This window comes from Python bivittatus, unplaced genomic scaffold (genome assembly GCF_059951505.1).
Source record: "Python bivittatus isolate LINGU-HERP-01145 unplaced genomic scaffold, Pbiv_v1 ctg000980_np1212, whole genome shotgun sequence".
NCBI classification, from domain to species: domain Eukaryota; kingdom Metazoa; phylum Chordata; class Lepidosauria; order Squamata; family Pythonidae; genus Python; species Python bivittatus.
In genome coordinates, this window is record NW_028277125.1 from 56,505,349 (window position 1) to 56,530,532 (window position 25,184).

At 39.3% G+C, this 25,184-nt stretch overlaps 1 protein-coding gene across 3 annotated transcripts in view; it reads left to right on the forward strand.

Moving 5' to 3' along the window:
* Positions 1–553: 553 nt before the first annotated feature.
* Positions 554–25,184, forward strand: part of GRK5 (G protein-coupled receptor kinase 5) — a 172,500-nt gene continuing 147,869 nt past the window's right edge. For 2 of the 3 annotated variants that reach the window (XR_015794345.1, XM_088131854.1), the window contains exon 1: positions 555–911. Coding sequence is in view for 2 of the 3 variants with exons in the window: in XM_088131854.1 (XP_087987980.1) it covers positions 860–911 (52 nt within the window). In the remaining variant the exon portion in view is untranslated. Of the gene's footprint in view, positions 912–25,184 lie in introns of all 3 variants that reach the window. The other variant, XM_088131855.1, reaches the window with a different exon arrangement.

The window sequence follows — 25,184 nt, forward strand, 5'->3', positions numbered from 1 at the left end:
ATTTGGCTTCCATATAATTTATTTTTGTTGTTCACTTAACAGAAACTTGTGCACATGGAAACATTGCCGCATTTGAGAAACTGTCAAAATATTTTCATGAGCAGCTTATTTCATTAAACCAAAGCAGCAGATTGACAGACTTGGAACGGATCATGAATCATGATGGTCTTTCCTCCATTCAACCGTGAGAATTATTTTTAAAAAAAAAAAACCAACAACAGACCATTTCCGCTTCCCTTTATACTCTGGAGTTGCTCCACAACTCCCACCCCCACTCCAGGAAAGCATCTGTAAAACCTGATCGGCATTCAAATACTCACCGCCCGACCGCCTGCATGTGCAATGCAAGGAACGGATGCTGGCGGTAACCCCCCCCCTTTACAAAAAACTACGTCTCCCGACACGCTCAGCCCATCGCTGCGAGGAGCGAGCCAGCTGTTGAGCATGGCGCCTGCGCTATGCTGCGGAACCAGCTTCATAGTACCACACCCCCGCGGAGGGAGGGAGAGAAGCCCGCCCATTTGAAACCTTCCCAGCGGAGGAGGGGTGAGAGGGTGGGCTTTTCCTTTTTGCTTTTACATGTAGACACCGAGAATGGAGTAACCGAGATACGCGAAGCTAGGGGGAAGAGTTTCGGACTGGAGGAGGCAGAGGGAGCAGGCAGGCAGGCAGGCAAGCCAGCGAGCGAGCAAGCGGTGGTTCTTTCTCAAGGAAGGACCTCGACGGAGGAAGCAAGAGAACGAAGCGCAAGAATGCACTAGGGCAGGGGTTGGTGCTGCGCTGCCGTAGTCAGACGCCAAGCGCGAGTGCCTCCTGAAGCTTCCCATCCTCCGCTGCAGCGTCCTGACTGAGCTTGTCAATGGAGCTGGAGAATATAGTTGCCAACACGGTTCTGCTCAAAGCCAGAGAAGGTAAGGTCGCGCGGCGCGAAGCATCTCTCTCTCTCTCTCTCTGCCGCATTTAGACCTGTGCGAAGCAATGCTGAGCGGCGGAGGCGGAAAGGTGATGGTGAAGATAAGAAGGCATCCTCCGTGCATGAGTGTGTTGTTTAACCTCCTCTGGAGCCCAGCACTGGTGAGAACGCGGGGCTTCCAGTCCTTGCTTGCGAGAAGCAGGACACACGTTCGCTAAGCCGGGCTCGGAGAAGTGGTTCCTTTCAAGCTACAGTACAGTTGAAACCCTAGCCAACTCTCGGTCTCTCCCTCTCCTCCCGTCTCCCTCTCCTCAAATGTGCAAGATTTCGCCATGTATTGTTCGGAAAGGTCAGCGGCGAATGCTCGCTTTCACGGTTAGCACGTCTGCAAATGCAAATAGTTCGGGCTGTCGATCCGGATCGACTCAATGGCACAAGGGGTGTGTGCCAAAAACGAGCTATTGGGCGCTCAGAGATGGAGGGGTATTTCATTTTTAAACCAATGTCATAAACACGTCACTGAACCTGGCGGAGAAGAAGAAGAAAGGGAGAGGGCGATTCAAAGGTAGTGAGGGCGGAAGGCAATTACCTTGCAAACTGCATATGAAAAACCTAGCCACCCCACCCATTCCCCCCCCCCCCCCGCAGCTGTACGATAAGGCACAGTTAAGGGACCGAGAGACCTGTTTTTGCATAAAATCTGGAACTGGTATGTGCGTATTTGCAAAATAGAGCATGCATGGAGGATATTTGGAGCAGGGAGGGGGGAGCTACGATCTTGCTGTCAGCCCTAAGTGATTCGTGCAATCATGGCCATTCCGAACTTCATCACTTTAACAAGCGATTCTTAATCTGTTTTACAACCCGTCGTCGCCTGGGTGGGGAAAAGGGTTTCTCTACTTCAATGACTGGATGCCTTCTGTTTCCTTTCTTTCTTTCTTTTTTGGGCTCTTCCTGAACCTCTCGGAGGAGGATGTGGACTCTGAAAGGTCGCTACCTTTGAAAAGCTGAGCTCCTGAGCGCGCAGCTTGCAGTATTTGGAGGGAGCTTTCATTCACTGCATTTGATGAATGAAAAATCCCCTGGCTGGAATCGTAAGCTCCTGTAACCTCTTGTGGCTGTGCTTAGATGTCTTAGGTTAGCAGATGCACGAGGGAGTGTTTCTTATCTGGGAAATGGGGGCGGGGGGGGGAGGGATGAGCAATTGCAGTCGCTTCCAGGAAAAGCCGTCCTTTGGAGGGATTTGTTTCCCGTTCTGCCGTATCCACGAAGTCCTTTAATCAAGTGGTGGGTGGGGTACTGAAAGTCAGTCTCCCCCTCTTTCACCTTCCCCTGGTGAAGTGCTTTTAAAAAGAACACATCACCTATAAAATTATCTATTTAAAAATACCCGCTAATGGTCTCTCGGTTAAAGACTCTGGTCTAAATTGCATAAGTGGATGGAAAAGGGTGCCTCAGGGAGTCTTTTAAGACTTACTGAAGAGCGTAGTTGGGTCTCCTCTAACTTCTTCGAGTAATTCTAGAAACCCTCTTCTGATGTCTGTGTGGTTGTTTCTCATAGGGACCCTACCCAATAATCAAAGTATTATCCAGTGAACACAATTGTTAGATAATAACACAGAAGATACTTTTGAAGTTAATTCTTTGATGCAAAAACAAAAAACAAAAGTCCATCAAATAAAGGGTGAGGTCATGTGCCAAGCATGAGAACAATTTGCTTTTGAAGAGACTTTGATAACTGTTTCCTGCGAGATCTTTATTTGCCATGCATCCTTACATACTGATTAGAGCTTTCAGTCCAGTGTTTCTATATGCCTGAACCAAAGATTAAAAATAAACGGATCTCCTTTCAGCCCTAGTGGATCACTAGAATTCAGGCCATAGTATTTCTAAGCAAGGAAATCTAGTTGCTGGCTGAATGCTAAGGGAGAAAAGTGATCACAGAACATCTGTGAGGAGCCACCTTGTGGTAGAACATTATTACACATGTTATGGCTTGAGAAAAACTTCCAAACCTTATTACCAGTATGCACTGTATAAGTGTGTGTGTCTGTGTAAAATAAAGATATGGCTATCATACCACCGAGATATTAATATTATTGTTTTCTTTGCATGAATGTCTTATTTAATTTGCAAGAGTACTTTAAGTGACTGGGTGATCCTCATATAGATACTTTATAGTTTTTTTATTTGCTGAGTGCTAGACCAGGATTTTTCAATTTTTTTCAGATCACAGAATCTGCTAATTAAAAAAAAAAATCCCAGAATCCCTGGCCAAGTAGTAAAGTTGTAGCAGTAGAAAAATGGGCTGCATTCAAGTGAATTTTTTTCTTTTTTCCCCTAGTCTCATGGAACCCTAGGATTCCATAGAACACAGTCTGAAAAACACTGTGCTAGACAATGTGTAAAGCTTATAAGCTATGGACTGTTGGTTACAGACTCATGGTTTATGTTACCTCTTATAATAGCTCAACTATGATTCCCCCAAGATATTTTCTTCCTATATATTATGGTTTCCTAAAACATGCAGTTTTGACAAACCTTATGCTTGAGACGTTCTTCACATGTTCTACCATGTGAGTACATTTCATGCTTTTCTTCCCAGAAGATATATAGGGCTGTGTAGAGAAAATGCATTGCTTGAATTGGCTCTTGTTGTTGGCTGTACTGATGATGGATTTAGACTATCCTGTGACTTGTCAGAGGCTTCAGAGATGACACATTTCTTTGATTCTCTTTTATATTAGCTTATTTACACAAGATTTCTGGATTCTAATGTTGGTGTTTTTGATACTGTATTTTTATGGATACGAGTTTTAGTGCAACCATTGCAAAGGAGGATTACTATGAGTGTATGGAGCAGAACTTGATATACATAGCGATGATGGAATCTCTGTTAAGTGGGTACAGTTCGTCTTGTTCTATTATTCCATTTGTACAAAACTATACTAATGACAAATGTTCATAGGTTTTCTGTACCAAGCTGTCTAGACACTCCATTCTTTCCACTTTCAGGAAAAAAGTCATGATCTGCTTCAGCCAGATCTTTTTAATCTGAATTAGCTCATTTTGACTGTTTTTATCAGATTTCATTTCATTTCATTATTTAGTTTTGATTGGTAGTTGTCTTGAGGGCCCTATGTACAGAAATGTGAGATGGAAATATATTGATAAACATTTCATTCCATAAAGAATAGATGCCAGATATCTGGGACTTCAATCTGAGGTGAGTTTCACTGTCAGCGAGTCTCTTACTGTTGGGGGAGGGGGATGGATTAGAACATTCCAACTGGGAATTCTTGGATCATAGTACAACATATCTGGAAGGCAGCAAGGAGAAAACCGGATTCAGTGGTTGCAAAACACTTCTATCTTTAAATTGTGGGTCTTTCAGTTCATAGCGATTCCTATGAGTTTCATAGCAATTCAAGATGTAGGGCAATACATATTTATCTTTGCCACAATGTTAAATTCTCTGTCAAAAACACTAAAATGGACAGTGAAGGTTTTTAAATTTTTGTTTAATGTAGATCTTCCTTGGACATTGCCTAAAATATCCAAAATTCCCAAAGGGTGTTTAGGGAGTAAATGGTCACCATAGCACCTATTGCACTGTGGTCGATTGATACTTTGGCTTGGTTTTTAGGGTTTTGTATGTTTCTGTGATGCAAACTATGGGTTTTTTTTAAGTCTCTCAGTATCTAAATATAATAATAAAATAACCAGTGGATCTCCAGATGTGTTAGAGCTGAGAGTCACAGTATATTTGGAGAGCACCAGGTTCAGGAAGGCAACGTAGAAAGATGCATTTAAGTTAATACTTTTAAAAAATCAGTTCATGGAATGGTACTGTAATTATGAACTCATTCTTACACAGATCTTTTTGGACACAGGAACAACATTTCAGTTTCCAGTTTTAACGTTTTCAAATTATAGCTAAACATTCAACATACTTTGGTACAAAGAAAACATTTCAAGCAAAATATATCCTACAAAAATATCAACAGCAGAGATATATATCAATGATTAAGTATATACATTGTGTGTAGAAAGTCCTAGGTTCACTTTGTGATGCTTCCAGGGAGAGCTGTGACATATTCCTGCCTGAAATTTTTGAGATTGGCTGTTAGTCAGTGTAGATAATACTGAGCAAGATCAACCAATTATGTGGACAAGTCTGTTGCTCATGTTTCTATAATGAACTTTTGAAAAATATGCATGAGTAAGCTAACTAATTTTGCAAACACACATCAACTCCAAGCCGTATTACAAACACTGCTATAAAAATAAAGTTTGTCTCTTGTCTTAATCATCTTATTTTTCAGCATCTTGGCTTCATTTATTGGAATTTAAAGCAAAATACTTTTATTATAAGCTTCAGCCATTGCATCTAAATATAGTTTGGAGTGCTATGTAGGCATACCATACCTGGGTAGCAAAAATCTGAGTTATCACTAAATAACAGCAAAAAGATACAGAAAAAACATTTTGCTCCCATCTAGTGGTTGTCTGGGTTTTTGCAACCCAAATAGGAACTGCCTAATGCTATGAAAATTAGCTTTCATAAAAGGTCAGCATATTTTCTCGGATAACCAAGAAAACAAATAATTGATAGAACAAATCCAGAGTTCTCATTTGATGGACAAATGCCCAGGCTCAAATGATCATACTTCAAACACAGTATGCAAATACCCAGCCATCAAGAAAAGTCTATAATGCTGGAAAAGGTAGAAAGAAAAAGAAGAAGAGGACAACCAGGGGCAAGGTGGATGGACTTGATTACAGCAGTGATGGGGCACTATTGAAAGACCTGAAGGGCCATATCATCCTGGAAAAGGTCTATCTCTGTGGTCACTAAGAATCAAAATTGACCTGATGACACATAATTGAAAAATCACTCAGCATATCCATGTGATATACTGCAAGCATGTAAAAGATCAGTTACAGGTGTTGAGAAGAATAAACCAAGTTATATCAAAATACTTTAGAAGGCCAGAGTTCTAAAATGCACTTGCCTAGACACTTAAGATAACAGTGTGTGTTGAGGCCATCGTGTTTGAGAAATGGGAGATGTAGTGCTGACATAGCTTTTAGACTGCATCTGAGAAATAGATTAGAAGATTAATGTAATAGAGGGAAATATTCATCTTTTCAGTCGTTGCTTCTGTCTTCCAACTTAAATACAGTATTATGAAAAGTGAGCTAATCACTGGAGAAAATACTTTGTAAATTTGAAGTAAATGAATCTATTTAACTAATCCCACCGTGAACTGGATTGAGCTTTATCCTATGATTTTTCTTTTTTGATAACTAATCTTTATCGATCTATCAGAATCATTTATCTATCGATCATTTACAAAATAGTGTTCAAACACAGTTACAGTAAAGAAACTGCACTGTGTCACTGTCCAAATTTCATTTTGGAAATCCTTCTACAACTGTTCCCAATTTTAAGTTGGTCATGCAGCCTAACACCCATTTGCATCCCACTGGTAGATCCCAGAACACCTCGAAACAGATTGGGGCCAAACTTTTGGAGATCTTGTTTTGGGTGAATTACAGGACAAAAGGGAGTTTTGGTCATATCTATTTCGGTGACATATCACTAGCCACACTCCTTACGGCCCCCGGGCAGGATGAAATGAAGTGTGGTCTCCAGGTTGAAAACTGGGATCTACTCCTGTGCTCGGTCAAAATATAGATTGTTTTGTTTTGGCTTAGCATGTTCTGTGAATCCAGCTATTGTGATTTGCCAACCAGAGACTATGATTTGATGCATATGGATCTAGTCCTTGTGCTTATTCTATTCATGTCTGTGCAGCCATCCAACTGTTAATTCTCCAGTAACTGGATCCAGAATTCCAAGGAGAAGTAGAGCCAATTACACAAAGAAGAAAAATAAAATATCAGTATGAATGAATTAACAGTGACTTGGTAAGCTTGTTTATGATCAACTTTTCTAGTAAAATATTTCAAAAACCTTGTATCTTGCCTATAGTTTTCAGAAGGATAGCCTCATAAGTCTTTGGCCATCATCTGAAGAAGCGGATTATAAGTCATGAAAGCATCTGCTGTACTGAATCTCTTAGTCTTCAGCGGCCCTCAACTGTCTTTATTCACTGCTACCATCCTCCTCCATAAGAAGTGAACACTAATTGGAGTGCTGCATATAATTATATGTGTGCCTCTATGCCCATTCTAAAAATCAGGGTTATTTGATCATCTGGTATGGAGGCACAAGGCTTGCAGTCCCAGGGCCGCATCACACCATCATCCATGGATATGGATTCCTGACATCTCCAACCAAGAGCTTTTAACAAAATATTTAATGGCTGGTGTGGGTCTTCCGGGCTGTGTGGCCGTGGTCTTGAAGTCTTGTTTCCTTCTTGTTTGTTGGGGCACAGAGAGAACTGCTCCTGTCTGTGCTCCTGCACTCTGAAGATGCCGGTCACAGGTGCTGGCGAAACGTTAGGAAACAAGACTTAAAGACCACGGCCACACAGCCCGGAAGACCCACACCAGCCATCGTATGCTGGCCGTGAAAGCCTTCGACAATACAAAATATTTAATGTTGCCAAAGAGAAAATAATAGAACACACAACGAAAGAATAATTATAGTACATTTTATTATAATTAAGTAGAATTGAAATTACATTTAGTTTTTGCCCTGGCTCTACCTGCTACTTTGCTTGCCTGCTTCTTAATGAACCAGTGTGGCCCTCATCCAGAAAGAAAAAAAATTGAACATTTGTGATCTCGTGCTGCTGTTTATCTGAAGAAAGGTTTCATCACTCCATCCTGGCCAAGATGTTACATCAGAGCAGGGTGCAGGGCTTTGTGCAATCTTTTTTAAAGTCAGTGCCTTTAGCATGTTCTTTACAGGATTGTGTGGTTTAAGCACAGAAGCTGCAGCCTCCCAAAGCTGTGTGTTCACTGAATGTTGGTTCTGCAGTTTTGCATGGCTGGAAAGGAAAGCCTGCCTTACACTGAAAAGGAAACTCTGCAAATATCCCACTTCAACCATATATCTTTGTGGAGCTGCTGACTTGGGCTTGAGGGGTTTATAAAGGAAGTAAAATCCCATGAAAACATTTACGGTAGTAGACAGACAATTTCTGGACATTATCTCTTTCTTAAATAGGGATTTGAATGCTATTACAGTATTTTCCAGAAGATATACGGTTAACATTTTACGATATTAGTCATACTGTATATCAGAGGCAACATGAAAAATCTAACATTACTAAAATTGCACACTGAGGATGCAATTAATGTTATATAACAAAATATCGTTTTTGCTGTTTATTTGATTCTCTTCCACTGCTGGTATTTTGCATGTTAAAAAATACAGAAGAAGTTTGGTAAATTGGGAAAGATTTGGGATTTTGCTGGGAAGAGGGAACATACAAGAGAGAAGAAATCCACATGCACCTTTTCCTATATTATAGAAAAGATGGGTCTGACTTGATCTTGACTCTGATCATTGATTGGCTAGTTTAATTCTTCTAAGAGTGAATGAATCTGGAATAGAAACCTTGAAAGAATTTGGCTGCCCAAATGTGCAATGATTGAATAATCTCTGGCTTCTACTTGTTACACTGTAGATTCTAATCTAACCTTTTTCAACCTAATGGAGTTCAGATACCTTGGACAGTTAGACCACTTACTGTATTGATGATGCAGATCATCAGAGTTGTAGTCCAACATAGTCATCTCCCTAATCAACTAGCACTTTGATTTATTAAGAAGTGCCTGTATCTCAAATTTCATCTCTTTATGAATTACATTTCTGTTTGGGTTTGGAACTTTTGTGGCACCAAGCCTTAACTTGATCACAGTTCATCGTAAAACAAGACTCATTTTTCACTGAGCATGTCCGCTGCTCAACACAGGAGCAAGGTACAAGATTGAATGAAAAGTAATGGTTCCAATCTTGTGAGGTACCAAGAGATGGCAGCACTGACGCTCTCAGAACTCTGACCTGTTCTTTAGCATCTGTTCTTTCACTTCAGTTGACAGGAATTTGCTGTGGAAAAAGGTGAAATGGAAGGCTACAGTGAGTACTCATCAATGCACTTTAAGCAACATGCTGAAGGAGTTCCTCCAATTGAAATTCACCATCAAATGCAGGTTGTTTTTGGTAATGACTGGGTTGACATGAGTACTGTGCATCACTGGGCCAAAACAGGAAAGATGGTGAACTGGGAAGAGTTGATATATGATCATGAATGAGTGGACAATGTATGACAGCAACTGACACATTTCACATGAGAAAGATTGATGACTAAGGACAATCTGTGGATCATTCAAAGGGAAATTGCTGTCAAGCTTGGCATTTCACAGGAACGTGTGTGTGACATTACTGATGTTCCTCAGTATTGGAAGGTTTGTGCAAGAAGGGTTTGTCACATGCTAATGGCAGAGATTAAAGCTTCAAGAATTGAAATTTGCCAGCAATTGTTGTCCTGCTATGAAATTAAAGATAATTTCTTCATACCATTGTGACAGCAGATGAAACGGGCTCATCATTTTAACTCAGAAATGAAGCATCAGTCCAAAACTTTACTTACAGGGGAGAAAAAAAATAGGCATTGCGAGGAAAACTTACGGTTATAGTTTTTTGGGATGCGAATGGTGCTATTCATATGGATTTTCTTGAACCTGGCACTACTGGCAACTCAGAGCACTATATTGCAACATTCAAAACTCTGATTAAGCAGAATTTGGAAGCACAAGAAGAAAATGGTGCTGCAACAGGACAACACTAGGCCTCATACTTCTCGAGCCACCCAAGAGGCAACTGCGAGTTAGATCTCACCATCTTACTTCAGCTGCCATACAGTCCTGACTTGGTGCCATGTGATTTCCAACTTTTCCCAAAATTGAAAAAAATGCCTTCATGAACATCTGCTTGACTCAGATGAAGGGGTAAAAAGGCTTTTCAGGACCTGGTTGAAGAGGCAAAGTGTGGAGTGACTTTGTGATGGCCTTAAGTTAGTTCATTGTTGGCAGAAGTGTGTAGCAAATGGTGGTGATTATGTGAAAAAATAAATACAGTTAACAGAAGAACTCATTTCAAGGATTGTTTTTGTGTTTCATTAATTAAAATATCCCTGTGTAAATTAAAGTTATGGAGGTGGAGACATTACTTGTCATGCAACTCTTGTACAATCTATGAATTGTGTGGGTTTACCACTTCATTCCAAGAAGGCTAAACAGGAATGGCAGCTGATTGAAAATATGTCTGCTCTTAACAGATGTGGTGGCAACCCTTTCTAAATTTGGTTTTATCTGTTTTGCACACAAACAGAACACAAGCAATTAGCCAACAAGCTTTGCAGCTGCAAAACACCCTCCCTCTATGTGTAAAAGTCTAGTGATGCATGAACAACTGGAACTAATTAAACTCATTCTTTTCATTACGGCGCAATCTTATGGAATGTGGCAAAAATGACAACTGCTTGAGCCAACACATATTCAAGTCTCATGGAATTTCTAGGGTTTATTTTTTGAAATACACTGAAGAATCTTTTTCCTATCCATGGTGAGTGTGGCTTACAAGGCTGTATCTCTACGATTCACTGCTCTAGCTCTTTCAGAAGGGTAAAGGAAAGCATTACAGCTTTTTGATCAAAAGCAGCCTGGTGTGATTACTCAGAGCTGGCGTCACTCCTGCCTGCTGCAGGGGTTATTCAGGTGTCAAACCAGATTTGCAACCTTTGGCCTGCTTCCTCTTTTTTAAAAGGCAAATAATTTGTACTCATGTCCTGCTTTTACAGTTGAGCCTTGCTATGCAACTGGCACCAGTCCAGAGTCTGGCTGGGAACACTGGAAGCTGCCTCAGACAATTTATCTATTAGCCTACTATAAATGTTTCCCTCTGATTAGCAGGAGCTCTCTGATAATTTTTGGATGATTTTCTCCTCACCTAGTATGGGTGCCTTAGGTAGGGGTCCCACTTAAGAGCTTCTGCATATAAAATGTGCTTCTTCATTTTGGATTTCTGTAAAGGCAGGTTTACTGACAGAATCTTACTTGGAAACCATCCATTTTAAATGTTGGAGAATGCTATGTTTGGTAGTTCTGTGATAAAATATGATTTATCTTGAGCTACCAAATCCAGAAATGGTAGTCTTGCTAGATCACCTGTGTTGAATTCCAGTTCTGGCTAGCATCTGTTTGGGCAGACTTCCTAAGTGTTCTGTATTAATAATGAGGTTTGATCTTTAACATAAAAAGAGAAGAATCATAATATACAGCAATAGATGAACTTATCTTTGGTCCAGATACTCTGCCCCAGATATGGAAACTAGTGGATCCAAGGGATTTACCTGACTCCCTTTTGGGCTACCCCCTCCAACCAAACACCAAATTTTTGTTTCCTGGCATTTGGAGCTGAGAAATAAAACAAAAAAACCATGCTTATCCATTGGGTGTTTATCCTGGAAAGATTTTTCGGCTGAACAAAACTATGCTATTTTCCCCAGTGTTGTGCCTCCCAATTTGTTAGGGTATAACACCCATCACCATTGCAATATAGATTCTGGATAACAGGGAGTTTGAAACCATTCAGAAGACACTACTCCTCAATTTCAGTTCCCGTACATTTGTATTTAATGTGTGTAGCAAAATCCTTGCTGCCCCCATCCTGCTATCATGTTGTATCATAATTTTCCAAACCAGTATTTCTGGAATTGCACCTCCAATTTTAGCAGCATAATTTAATAGTACAAGGAATCTTAGGAGAAGATTAATGATCTCACTTACTTTGATGTTGGCAACTTTTGGAATTAAGAATTCTATTACAGAACTCCAGGGGCTGCTTGTTCTTCAAAGTGTCATGTTCAGGGGGGGGAAATCAGCTGGGAAGAAAGAGTTGGGGTCACACATTGCTCTAACCACAATTTTTGAGGCAAGGTGGTTAAATAAGCTATAATTGAGTTTCCACATCACTGTAACCCATAAATTATGGTTCATAGACTAGAAGGACTGAGTTCCCACATTACATAAAGCCAATACCAAACAAGCCACATTATAGGTAATATATGAACTCAACACATTCTTGATCCTTGTTAGTCTGGACCCTTGTTTTTGAAACCAAAAACCATACCCAGGATATTTCAGCTCTTGTTCATCATTAGCCTCATAATTCTGTCCAGGTAGCATTAACTATCATACAGGATCTGTGTAAGAGCTTGATTTATCGTCCACATGAAAATACTGTTTGTAAGACTGACACAGTATTAATTCAGAATATATCAATGATTTATTATTGCTAACCGACCCTCGTGCCCCCAAAGGTACAATACTGTATACTGTGATCACTGAAGTTAATCTCATCTTGCCTTTTGTTTTTTTTTGAAACCTGCTTATTTTATAATTCAGGGGTGGTTTTGGTCTGTCCATTGTGGTATTCGTGTATTTTTTATGAGGTATTAAACAGTGAAACCATCTAAATAAAAGAAAAACAAAAAAGTATTTTACAGTTGGTATTCTGAAGGGTACAAGCAATGCCCTTCTCTTAAATAGGAAAATATGCTTTGCCAGTGTTATGTCTCATTTCATGAAGAGGGCAAATCCGTGGGGCCTTCAGCAGTTTTCCTATCTGATGTACTTTGAATGTTGGCTTGGCAGAACAGTCTTCCATTTATAATCCTCAAGGCTTTGGAGGAAGTGTTATGGAGAAGGTGTCCTTGCTGGAGGAAGTCTGCTCATCGTGACTTTCACCAAAGGGAAACTACGGTGAAGGTCTGAGATAAGGGACTCCCTGGGGACAGTCTTCTTCTCTCCTATTCACGTGTGTTGGACAGTGTCTGATATGTTGAAAAAAGCCATAGAACTATTTCACAGGCTAAAATTCATCAGAGACCAAATAATGCAAATAATGCTAACACTGTTCCAGCCTCCCACAATTAGTGATATGCAGTTCTGTATAAAATTTCCAAAATGAACATTTTTCCATGGAAAGTTTTTTGTTTTTTTTTTAAATTTCAGGTTACTGACCATCCTCTAAGGCTAACTTGCACAGGGTGATTTGCATTGGAAAATGTTCTGACGCAAATTATATAGGCTAATTTGCGTAGGGCAATTTTTAATTTTTTTTTCCTTGCATAAGAATTTTTCGCTGGAGAATTTTCCAGTTCAAAAATTTCTGAAACCCACATCATTGTGCAGTAAAGTGACAGGCTTGGCAGATCACTTCAACTCTGTTTAACTAAAATCCCAACACTAACTGCACATCTTTACTTCAGTGGAATGTCTTAAGGTAGCTTGCTTAAAAGACAACCTGTTCCTGGACCTGGCTACTTTTCTCTAGGGGTGCCCAGACATATTTTAATTGCAGCCAAGGCTGAACAGAGAGCTACTCAAGTTCCAGGGCTAAGCGTCTGTCCTGGAAATTGAATGCCTTTGGACAAGGGTAAAATGTCTTTTTACTACCATTTCATGCATCTTTGTTTAAGAGATAGGGTTACTAAGAGAGAGCTTGGCACAGTGCAGTATAATGGCAAGGGCAGAGTGGAAGCATTGGGGATATTTTATTGGCTATGCTTTAAGCATGTAACCTCTTTGCTGTTTTATCACTGCTAGCCACTCTGACCACTATAGGGATGGGGGGGAAGCTAAACACAATTCCACAAATAAATGCTAATGTGGTTGCACAGCATATATCTGTGCATTAAAGTAGCACAGTGCAAAGTGTTTTGTGCAAGATTGCAGTTGTCATGAAGCTGGGAACATGAATACGCTGTGCGAAGCTATGCTATGCTATAAAAAGTGACAGTCCTGTGAAGCTTTATTTTCATACTGGACTTAAGAGTGGTTATCTCAGCTTTAGTGGTTTCTAGCTATGGTCTGTTCTGTGCCTGTAACAGACAATCCCATAGAAATCAGCAGGCGAAAAAGTTCACAGAAAAGAGTGAAGCATATTCCTTTTTCAAGGCTACTGCTTCAAGTAAAGGCAGAGAAGGAGGAACAAATATAAAAATTCCCATCTGAAATGGAACTACCTGGTCTTGTTGCTACTTTTTCAGTAAGTGCACTGACCAAGTTTTTATCAAGTTTTCACCAAGTTTTATTTTATTAAGTTCAATGGCTGCTGTCCCATCTCACCTGAGGTTATGTAGCATCTTTGAGAGTCATGCTATTCTCAGCAGACAGGCTGAGACTGACAACACTAAATTCCTCTACATGGATGGGGCGTTTTTTATTCCATAAAGAAGACTTCACATATGCTCAGAGGAAGTATCAAGGCAGATGGCAAGCAGGAGCAATAAGTCTCATGGCACCTGCAAAGATAAGCAGATGCATTCTAGTGTAAATTATGAATGCAGTTATAAGATGAATCATGTGGCAGCGATATCTTTCAGAATCTTTCCATGTCTAGCCTCTATAGAACACACAGTTCCCTTTCAGAAATCCCATCAAAAATGTTAAATTCAAGCCTTCAAATAATATATTATTCCTTTTAGGAATGTACAACTTCTATTGGCTATGTAGGGCATTTGCACAATACTGTATATTGAGAGCCTTATTCAAAGTGGGTGGCCCTGGGAGTGCTAGGGGAATTCAAGGGTTCTGGGGAGGAAATGGGTGCCTTAAACCAGTGCAAGAATGTATTTGGCCCCTTAACCCCCCTCTCACCCCAAAATTCTGAAGGCTGCAGAACAGATTGTGGAACTCAAGGGATCCAGAAGGCCAGACTATGAGCTTCTTTGCAAGGAGCTGGATGATAACTGCATTGTGATTCTACACAGTGGATGAAGTTGATATCCTTGAAGATAATGTCCCCGGTGGGCTAGAAGGTCATATAGTACCTCTTAGGCATTATACAAGGTCTCATAATGGTGATCGTAGACACTGATCCACTTCAAGGGATTCTACAAATGAGTTTGGCAACAACAGACCTTAGGCAATAACCTGGCTAGCACCTCTGAGCTGCATATAGCAATTCACAGATCCTGCCGAAGACCTCCACGTGAACATACATGCACACGCACGCGCGCATGCACACACAAAGCCCTCCACAAGCATGCCTGATCTCAAGCATGCAACTAGCTAGAAGAGAGCTTGTGACTTCAAGACTCATTAATTCAGTTGCTCTGAAGACTAACCTAGACAGGTGGCTTCTGAATTGCAACTGGGGACATAATTCTCCCAACCACCACATCTAGGGCAACCTCCTAATAAAATAACTGGGATACAGATTTGTCACCCAAAGAGAAAGGGTTCAGAAATTTTAAAAATTTAGACAGTATTGATTTCAGGCTGGAACAGACTAGACTCTCACTAAGGTGCACCTAAATGGACAGAAGGTAACTCAGGAAGAAACAAAGACCTTTTAGAAAATAGCACACAATCCTGTCCCCAAGCTATGGGGCATGTTGACTAAGGAACTAGCAGCCAAAGAAGATCCACACCTAATGGTCTCAACCAAACCTGATGATTCCAGCATGCAGGGTCCCATCACTAAGAAACTGCTTTATTCTGTGTAAAAGGGGTGGATATGAATTGCAAGAAGCACCACGAGGAAGTGTATCTACCCACTTATGTTTTCATCTAGTTTATCCAAAAAGGCTCTAAGAGAAGAAATGACTACCCCAACCTGGACTTCCTCAAGTAAGGTTTAGAGAGGCCATTTTACCATTTTCTATTGCCTCTACATTTGAAGCACCACACAGACTAAATATGCACTTGGAGAAGAACAGTTGTAACTGTCATTTTGCCTCTAGCAACTGATTAGACCCAGTACTGCTAGATACTTTTTTTTTTATATTTCCAATATAACAAGGGGGAGAAGGAGGTAGTAGTAGTAGTAGTAGTTAATGCACTGAATTGGCACTTGGAAAGTGCCAAACTTGGCATAATAATACTCTTATATGATTGGATTATGACTCCCATAATATATTGCCATTGAACATATTGGCTAAAGTTGATTGAAGTTGACATCCCAGATTCTGAAGGGCAGCAAGTCATCTACCATGGTTAATCCTATTTTTTTCCATTCTCTATCCAATCAATATGCAGAAGGGGCTCTTGCCAGCTGTTGTTCCTGTCCATTCTTTACTTGCTTGTTTGCTCTGATTCACATCCACATCATGAACACCCTCCAGATGTGTGAACTCCAACTTTAGAAATTTGTCAACCAGCAGGGTCATTGCTAACAATTCTGGGACCTAAAGACCACACTTTGGGAAATGCCCAGATTATTAACAAGGGGCATACTATGGCATGAGTGGGAATGGGAGTAGTAGTACTAGTGGGGCTGGGAATAGTGGTGTGGCTGCCTGGACTAACTGGCATGGCTGGAAGAGGTCAGCTTACTCACAGTGAACTGGCTACTTTGGCAGGAGGAGGCTGTGGAGCAAGAGAGCAGCGTGGAACAAGTCCGAAAGGCACCCAACAGTGGCAGTGATGTGCAGAACAGAAGCAGCAGGTTATCCTAAGCTGCAGCTGTAACCCTGTAGTAAGTGCAGCTATAGCACCGAAAGCAGAGGCTGACGTTTTGGTCCATAGATGCAAGTACTGTTGCTGCTATGCCATTCTGGCACCTGCAGAATCCAAACAATGAGTCCAGTGTGTTGTGTATATCGAAACAGAGGTCATAAAGAAGACACAGCATGATAAGAGCTAATTAGCAAACTATGCTGTTTAGATCAAGACTAATCCCCCACTCAGTTACCAAAGGGCTTGTGTGGGCTCCCCCTGAGCCTCTTGTCAGCATGATCTTGGGCATGGAGATCCATTGGGATTCTTCAGTCAATGCACAGAAGTTACAGGCAGGCCCAGATAAATCTACTTCCCAATGCGAAAGCTGCGATGGAAACTAGGGACTAGTTCTGGCAGGATCAGTAGCATTTCAGTCCAGATTACCACTCTCCAGTCAATCTTGTAAAGCATTTTTAAAAGGTGGAGAGCATAGTACCATTTCAGGATCAAAGGTCCCATACTCCCAACCTTATGTCAGTTGCAACTTGCTCAGAAATGTGAAGTGAGCCAGAGGTAGTAAGCTGTCTGTGTAAATGTATTACGTCACCAATTGTGCTCTTGGTCACACTAATCTAAATTAATTTTCTTCGCTGTGGCTTTACTAAAGTACTACTCAGTATTGTGGAAAGAATAAAAACATCTCTTCTTTGTGTTAGCAGAGTTTCTGTACATATCACCTGTGCTCATCAAAAATACTGTCTCTAATTTCAAAGTATCTGGACAATGTATTCCAGACAAGGGTTCTTTTGATGGAGGAAGGGGAAAAATTGGGCCCCAGATTCAGATTCTTTTTAATACGATATGTTAGATGCAAAATTAATATCGCAGATGCTCTTGTTTTAATGGGGGCCCAAAAAAAGAAGATACTGTTGTGAGAGGTGATTTCCATGCAGAATCTTATTCCTTATCATCTGAAGGCTTGAAGGTTAGATACAGGAACAATTAATATGTCTGGCACTTGAAGTCTCCTGCTTGTTTCTTCTTTTAACAATTGCCATCAGCTTTCTTGCTTGCCTGCTTTTATCTTCTGTGCAAAAACTCTACTGTGTCCTGAAAGAAAGAAAAGTGTGCGATTTCAAGCTATCTTGCAGCTGCTGAATTTATAGATGCTACTCTTAGAGTGAGAGAGAAGAGGTTCTACGCTTGGCATAGAAAAGAAACCCACCATGTAAGACTGCCAGAAATCTTGGGTGTGGCTCCCAGAACCCTTCCAAAAGTGCCACTGGATTGTGTTTATTTTATATAACATTCTGTACCCCATGTTTCTAATTTAATATAATGTTATATGATTTAAGTACATTACTTAATTTATATTAATATTATTCAGGTTGTTGTGTTTTTTTAAGTTTACTCCACCTCTTTCTTGATCCTGGCCCCACTATCTCTTGGGCCATCAGTTAAAGCCAAGGGTAGCCTTGACCCCAAAAGTTGCCTCCAAGTTATAAGCAAAAATTAGTACATCAAGGTTGTGGAATATGGATTTTACCTACACAAACAACACAAAGAGGGCAAATTGCATGGTATGTTAAATGTATAATCTGCAGCAGCCCTTTGGATTTTTTAAAATAGAATTCAATCCTCTGCTCTATCTAGGAATCCAGAGTATCTTCACATATCCAGCAAAAAGGAGCTAACCACTTTCCTGGCCATTGGTTCTACAGTTGAATCGCTCTTCCCATTTGATAGTGTTTACTAATGTTCAATGAGAAGCTGCATTTAGAGAATTGATATCCATTATTCTATGTGTTGCACTGTTGAGCAGGGCTTGCTGTTCTTCTGTGTGACATACTTTCAGCAGTTTGAAAAGTGTAGCTTATTCCACCGCCACCCAGCCTTCTCTCCTAGGGCTAAACATGCCTAGTTTCCTCGATTTCCCTTTGCAAGACTTTTCCAGCTCCTGAACATCATCCTCACTGCCTTTCTTTACATTTTACACTTGTTGCTGGTTTTGTTGCCCAGCACAGGCCTGAGAAAAAAATTAAACTTTTGTCTTCCTATGTTTGGTTTCACTACCACCATTTTTTGGGAGCAAAGGAAATGCCCCATCATCTGGGTAGGGGTACAGTACTATTCTCAGTTTTAGCTGATGGAAGTTTCTTTAACCATTCTGTATAGGATGGCAATTTAAAAAAAAACTAAAAGTCTGTTTAAAATTTCTGGATCCAGATGTTGTGTGCTTATAAGGGAGTAAACACAAAAGCCAGAAGATCTACTGTATGGTGTACATTTTATGTATTCTGTAGTTTCTCCTTGAGATGAAAGATCTGTAACAATTGTGCCTTTATGTCTCATGTTCCCATACCTTCTGTTCCTCAACTGTGTATGTTACAGTCAGTATAAGCCTGGTAGAGTAACGTCAACAATATGGTGCATATCTGCAGATGTATTGACAGAATCTCTGTCCCATTTCCTGACCTAGTAAACACCTTTTTTGGTATATTCTGGGAATATGCAGGCTGTTCTTAAGCTAAGTTCAGGTCTGTTTCATGGCCAAAAGAAAAAAAGTTGTTTCATTTTGTGGCTAAAACACTTTGTGAGGAGCTGGTGAAGCCTGTACATTAGTATTTCATTTATCTGTGCAAGAGTGTCCTGCCAAAATTACTGGGTGACAAATCAATCAAGGCAAAATGAGCATCGAGGGGTTGCTGCGGCAGTTGTTTTAAAAACAACAACTTGTGAATCAAATGTGTGAAAGCACAGCCTTAGCAGTGAAAGAAATAAGTAGCATCCAGTTAATCTTAATCATTTGAAATGTGTATGTGGAATTATCAGGAGTAAAATGGTGAAAAACATTAAGTCATCCAAAGTTAACTCACTCTACTGCTTCTGCCCCTCACATTTGGATGAGGACAGCTTGTGCTGTAGCTAAATGCTCTTTTATTGCTTATTTGTCTCAAATAGAAAAGCTTTATAAGAAAAATATTCAGGCATTTATCCTTGACTTTTAGAGGATAATACTAATGTCAGGTGGTGCCTATAGCTGCTGCCTAATGCAATTTAGCTTAATATTATTTTAGGAGAAAAAAAAGCAGAATTGGGGGTAGGAGAAAAAAGTGAATGCAATAAAGCAAGAGGGCAAAATATAACTCAGCATTTGCATTGCTGCTAATAATTTAAAATCATTTTGAGATTCATTGAAGAGTAGGCAAACACATTTTTACATTTTACTTTTCATTCAAGAAACCCATTTCCACGAACAACAAAAAATTATAGGACAGAACCATTATAAAAGTGATTTCTTCCCACTCAGCCTCAGTGAGATTCCCATTCAGTGGAATTGTTAGTGTTTATGTTGCTCTGACAGAAAGATGAATAGTGAGAAATGAATATGCCAAAGAAGGCAAACTGAGTGGATGAAGAATTTTCTAGAGGTGTGAATATGCTGGCATATATAGGACAAAAATAATTTCTTACAGTTACTAAGAATTATATCTATAATTTTACTCCTCCTCCTTTGGGTTTGTTTAATTCTGGGTCCACAGATTGCCTTCTAAATTTTCCAATTAAACTCTGATATTTGTGGGCTTGATGGGTAACCACACCTTCAGCCCATATCCCACAGCAATAATTAATACTTTCTGGGGAGCTACCATTCAAGTTAACATTTTCCTGTTTTGTAAGGCTTTGATATTTTGTGTTTTATGTATCCTCTGTAATGAAAGTTTTTGTTCTGTGCAATTATGTAATAAACTATAATAACCATTGATATATTCAAACATCTCTGAATATTGTCATAATTTGCATATTAACTTTGTTTTTAGGTGTTTTGGAATGTAAGAGCTTTCCTTAATTGTAAGATTTGTTTTTCCTAAAATTGTTTTCTGAAGAGCTTGGAAATATTTCACTGTTTGCCTTATACAACTGTATGACTGGTTTTACTGGCATTTCAGTCCTCAATTCACCTTTAATTTTGTGCCAGATGAATAACACCAGTAAATAAACTGACCAGTTCATAATGTTCTTGTCCTACTTCAAAATTCAGCTCCACTGCCAGGCTGTGCAACTTATGGTCATATCTCATTTTTTTTATGTTTTAGTTTCTTACATTAACAGCTCCATCGTATGTGTACTTACTCAGAACGAAGTTGCACTGACTCCAGTTGGATCTTCTTCTAGTAAACACATTCAGGAAGGCAGATTTAACTTGAACACAAACTTTAGATTTATGCTTATTTGGGGGAAACAGTTCTCCCTTGATCATTACATCTTTGACATTCAAAAGAAGAAGAAAGCTGGTAAAACAGGAATTCTATTCCACTCCAGCAGTATTCTGATAAAACGAAAGTGGGAGATTTCTGTAGAAATGCATTCCAGCCATTGCTTTGATTTTTGTGTTTGAAAAGAAGTAACATTCAAAAATTATTCCTTGTGTTAAGTTCCTGGAGTAGTAGCATAAGGGAATGATCAATCAAATTACTTAATCTCTAAAGTATTTCACAACTTTTTCCTTGGAATTTAAAAATGAACCAAACATTAAGAACATTAAACTAAATCTACATGGCTTCATTACAGTATGGTGATTTATGTAGACAATCATGTATTACCCTGGCATTCAGTCTGAAGGCTGGTAAGTATATGGCTGAAATACATTGATTTGTTACAGGTTTATAAAGCAGCCTATTTTCAATTTCCTTCATGGCTTGCCTGAAAAAGCAGAACACCATGTTAGCAGAGCCACTGACATTCAAGACTTTTCTTGCATGTATCACCCTGAATCACAAATTCAGATATTAATCTTAGAACATTAAGGATTGATACTGTCTGGTAGGTTTCTGGACTTGGTCCCATGTTGCCTTAAATAAGTTCAGCTGATTTATCTTCATATCGAGCTCTTAAATATATGTTCTTTGGAAATAGTCACAGGATTGCATATTCATCTGAAAGGTAGATAGCCCTCCCCCCGAAATAAGATTTGTCCAGGAAAAATTTTTTATCTCTGTCTCCTTTATGGTGTTTTTTGCAAATCTGGGGTTGTCTTCCCATTTTAAGAATAAATTGTTTAGGGAAAAATTAGTCTTCCCTTCAGGTAAATAGTGTTATATTGAAATGGGAATGAACTAAAATGCTATTTGACTCAATGACATACTCTTTTTTTCCCCAAGACATGATTGAAATCCTCTTGTGTTTACAGGATCAGAAAAGATGCAAATCACTCAAGGTAGTTTAAATTGCACCTTCAGGAAATGCCGCCCGTCCCCACTTCCTGATGTCAGATCTGATATGGTGGCCAATCTAGAGAGCAGTGAATTTGATTTGCTTCAGCTTCCTGACTGTTGCATTATATGAATGAAGTAAAATGTCCCATCTTTTTTTCTTAGTTTAGTTGACTCAGTGACATGATTTACGAAATGCTTTCAAACTATGCAATGGATGCTTTGCCAACAGCGGATGCATTATCTTCTACGTGTGGAATGTATACAAATGGAGAGCCTCATTGATAGCCCATCACTAGCTCAGTTCCCATTTATCCTTGTTTTACATGTTTGTAAATTGGTTCTAACAGCTGTACTGATTTTCTTGCTGCTACCACAATATTTACGTATCTAACTCAGAAACAAGCGAGCAGTCATGTGTATTCCATGTAATGGAATTGTTTTCAGCAAATATTAATAGAAGACTTCTTCTGTCCACATACTGCAGATTCTGATGGTGTGTGAGATGAAGTACCAAGTATCTTCACAGAAAATACTAGCATGGGAGATGCAGTTCCCTGATGACTTGCTATAGCTTCTAGATTTCATACTACTGAGAAGGTCACTATAGAGGTTCTGTGGGTCCTGAGGCAGCAAACAAGTGTTTGTCTAACTCCTGGTTCCTACTGATCACAATACAGGCAGCAAATGAATCTTCTGAAAAGTCAAAGTTGTACAGTAAATAAATTTGAGCTGTTAAAATCCTTCATTTGTTGGAAGTCCTGATGAATGGGTATCTTTAAGAGAGGGAGTGTGATGAGGCAAAAATATATAGTTAAATAACTAAAAAAAGGTTTCCCTAGGCTTTGTGAAGTGGTTGATTGATTTATTACGTGCCATCAAATTGTTGCCTACTCTTATCAGTCAGATAGATAGATTTTCTCCATGACAATCTGTCCCTAACTTGGTCCTTCAGGTCTTCCAACAGTGCGTATCACCACTGTAACAGTCCATCCACCTTGCTGCTGGTTGTCGTCTTCTCTTTTCTTCCACCTTTCCTAGTATTAGAGTCTTCTCCAGAGAGGTAATTTTGGCATAATGTGTCCAAAGTAGGATACTTTAAGCCTGGTCATTTGTGTCTCAGGTTATAACTCTAGGTTGATTTGTTTGAAGATCCATTTCTTTGTTTTTGGTTGGTTTTTTTGGGGGGGGGCTGTCCATTGTATTTTCAGAGTCTTCAACACCAAAGTTCAAAAGCATCAATATTCTTTCTATCCTGCTTCTTCAAACTGTACATTGTAAATTTCCCTTCCCCTTAAGATCTGGCAGCCTCCATCCTCTTAGTCTTCCGTAAAGTGGTGAAAAGCCGGAGCCTGGGGATAAAGTTTGGAGCCCAGGGGTTAAAGAAATGAATGGGTATAATTGTGGATTGGGCATCTGGTTTTTCTTGATTTTTTTTTCTTTTTTGTATTGGTTTTATTGCTTGTGTTTTTAACATTGTTGATAGCTACCCATAGTTGTGTGCTACAAGATGGGAGGCCATATAAATCTTTTTAAATAAATAAATAAATTGTGAAATTGTGCAGAGTTTAAAACTTCATAGGCTTCAACCCTTCCCTGGAATCTAGAAAATCTTCTCATACATACTAACTCAGTTCTTGCATTGACTGTTTAGTTTTCCTCCCATCTTGCTGGCTAATGGACTTGCCAACACAACGTTCAAATGTAAAGTAGCACAAAAAGTTTATTTTGTCAACCAGATGGCTTTAGTCAATAAAAAGCAGTGAGGCACACTACCTTCAGCAAGACAAGTCAGATGTACTAGCTGATGTAATGGGTGCATGCACGATATATATTGCTTAGAATACCTGAGGAACCATGAAGCCCAACAATAAGTAACTAGCTATGAAACCTTGGGAGAATGATGTGATAAGATCCGTTTATTTCCATACTATGCCTTACAGAGAGCTTCCACTTTCATAGCAGGAGATGCAGGTTCATGTGTACTGGCCGTACCCCAATATTCTTATGGGTGCCAGCCTTGTCCTCTTTACTCTTAACCTTCCCCCGTGAACAGAAAGGTCTAAATGTGGCTTCTATATCCTTTCAAGCAGGCATGCAGAGGAGTTTAGAAATAGAGCTTACACAATGATGGTGGACAACTGCAGATGTACTGACTTCACCCGCAACCTGGGGAAATATACATTCTGTTCCCCCTTTGCACAATAAGCTACAGCTTGCTTTCCTCCACACTTTTGTTCTAGCAACTGTTTACAAAACCAGCCTTCCTCACCTTTTGTTCTCCTCCTCCTTGTCATAGGCAAGCTCACTATCCTTAATTCCCATCTCTAGCTTAATTCATGCCAACATTTGCCAGGGGTGAATCTGGGAATCTATTCTAAGTTGTGTCTGGGAGGGAAAAAAAAAAGCATAAGAAATAATACATTCCCTTATATACAGTAAGCTTTATATAAATCCCAAACCATAGTTGAGTCCAGCTTAAATTCAAAAAAGATTTGTGTCTGTTTTTAATATAATTTATAAAATATTCTTGTTGCAATGAAGTATTAATATACCACCTTAAGTATGCTGAATGTTAAGTATGACGTTAAATTTTCAAAATCCCATGTCCAGCAGAGAAACCTAAATTCTAATTATTTTGATTTTAAATAAAATTACTGTATGTGCCGTCACATTGGTGTTGACTCTTAGTGGCCACGTAGATAGGTTTTTCTCCAGGATTAAAGGAGAGCATGGGTATTAATGAATTTCTCCTGCCTCTTCGTTGGAATATAGTAGCTAAAACTAGATTCTAACCACAAACAGCACTTTTCCTGGTCACCCTGTGATGACTTGTGTATATTTCTTTATTACAGAGCAGGACTATAAAGTGGGGGTTCAAAGTAGCAAAAATTTGCTTGATAGCTATCAAAGATAGCTACTGCTCATCTTAGATGTATAGATGTGATTAAATTTAGGAACTTCTTTCTAATTAAACAGCAATATATTTAGTATTTATTTCTAACTTGCAGATTTGGTTTTAGTTATCTATGTATCTGTTTTACTGATCTGTGGCTGAAGTAAAAATGTCTTTTTAAGTCACAGTTTATGGTTTAAAGTGTATCACGTGGTTTATTCAAGAAACTATAAGTTTTGCATCTAGTCATAGTGTGAAATAAAAGTACTTCAATGTAGATATAATAAATACAGAATAGCTCTATTTTTTTCATAAACAATGCTTTACTTAAACAGCCCTTTATATGCTACCATTAAAATCTTACTTTATTGGCTTCCATCAGCTTGTCTACACATGAAAATAGAGACAATTCACTGAAGATTTATTATTTAAAATAACTAGCGCACTTGCAGAAAATGCCTTTTTGATAATTTGCATATTCATGAATAATATTTTCCAGTTTCCATATTCAGTTCATTGTCTGATTTCACCCCCTGGGGGGGTGGGGAGATATCTGATTCAAGGTAGTTTCTGATTGCAAAAGTAAACTATTTAAATTGGAATTATGATATTTACATTTTACTTGCTATTGCATTAATTTTAATCCATTTTAAAGCTGTGAGTAAAACAATCTGTAAAATGGAGTAAAAACAATACCAAAAGTGAAATGCAAATATCATAGCATATATACAGATTT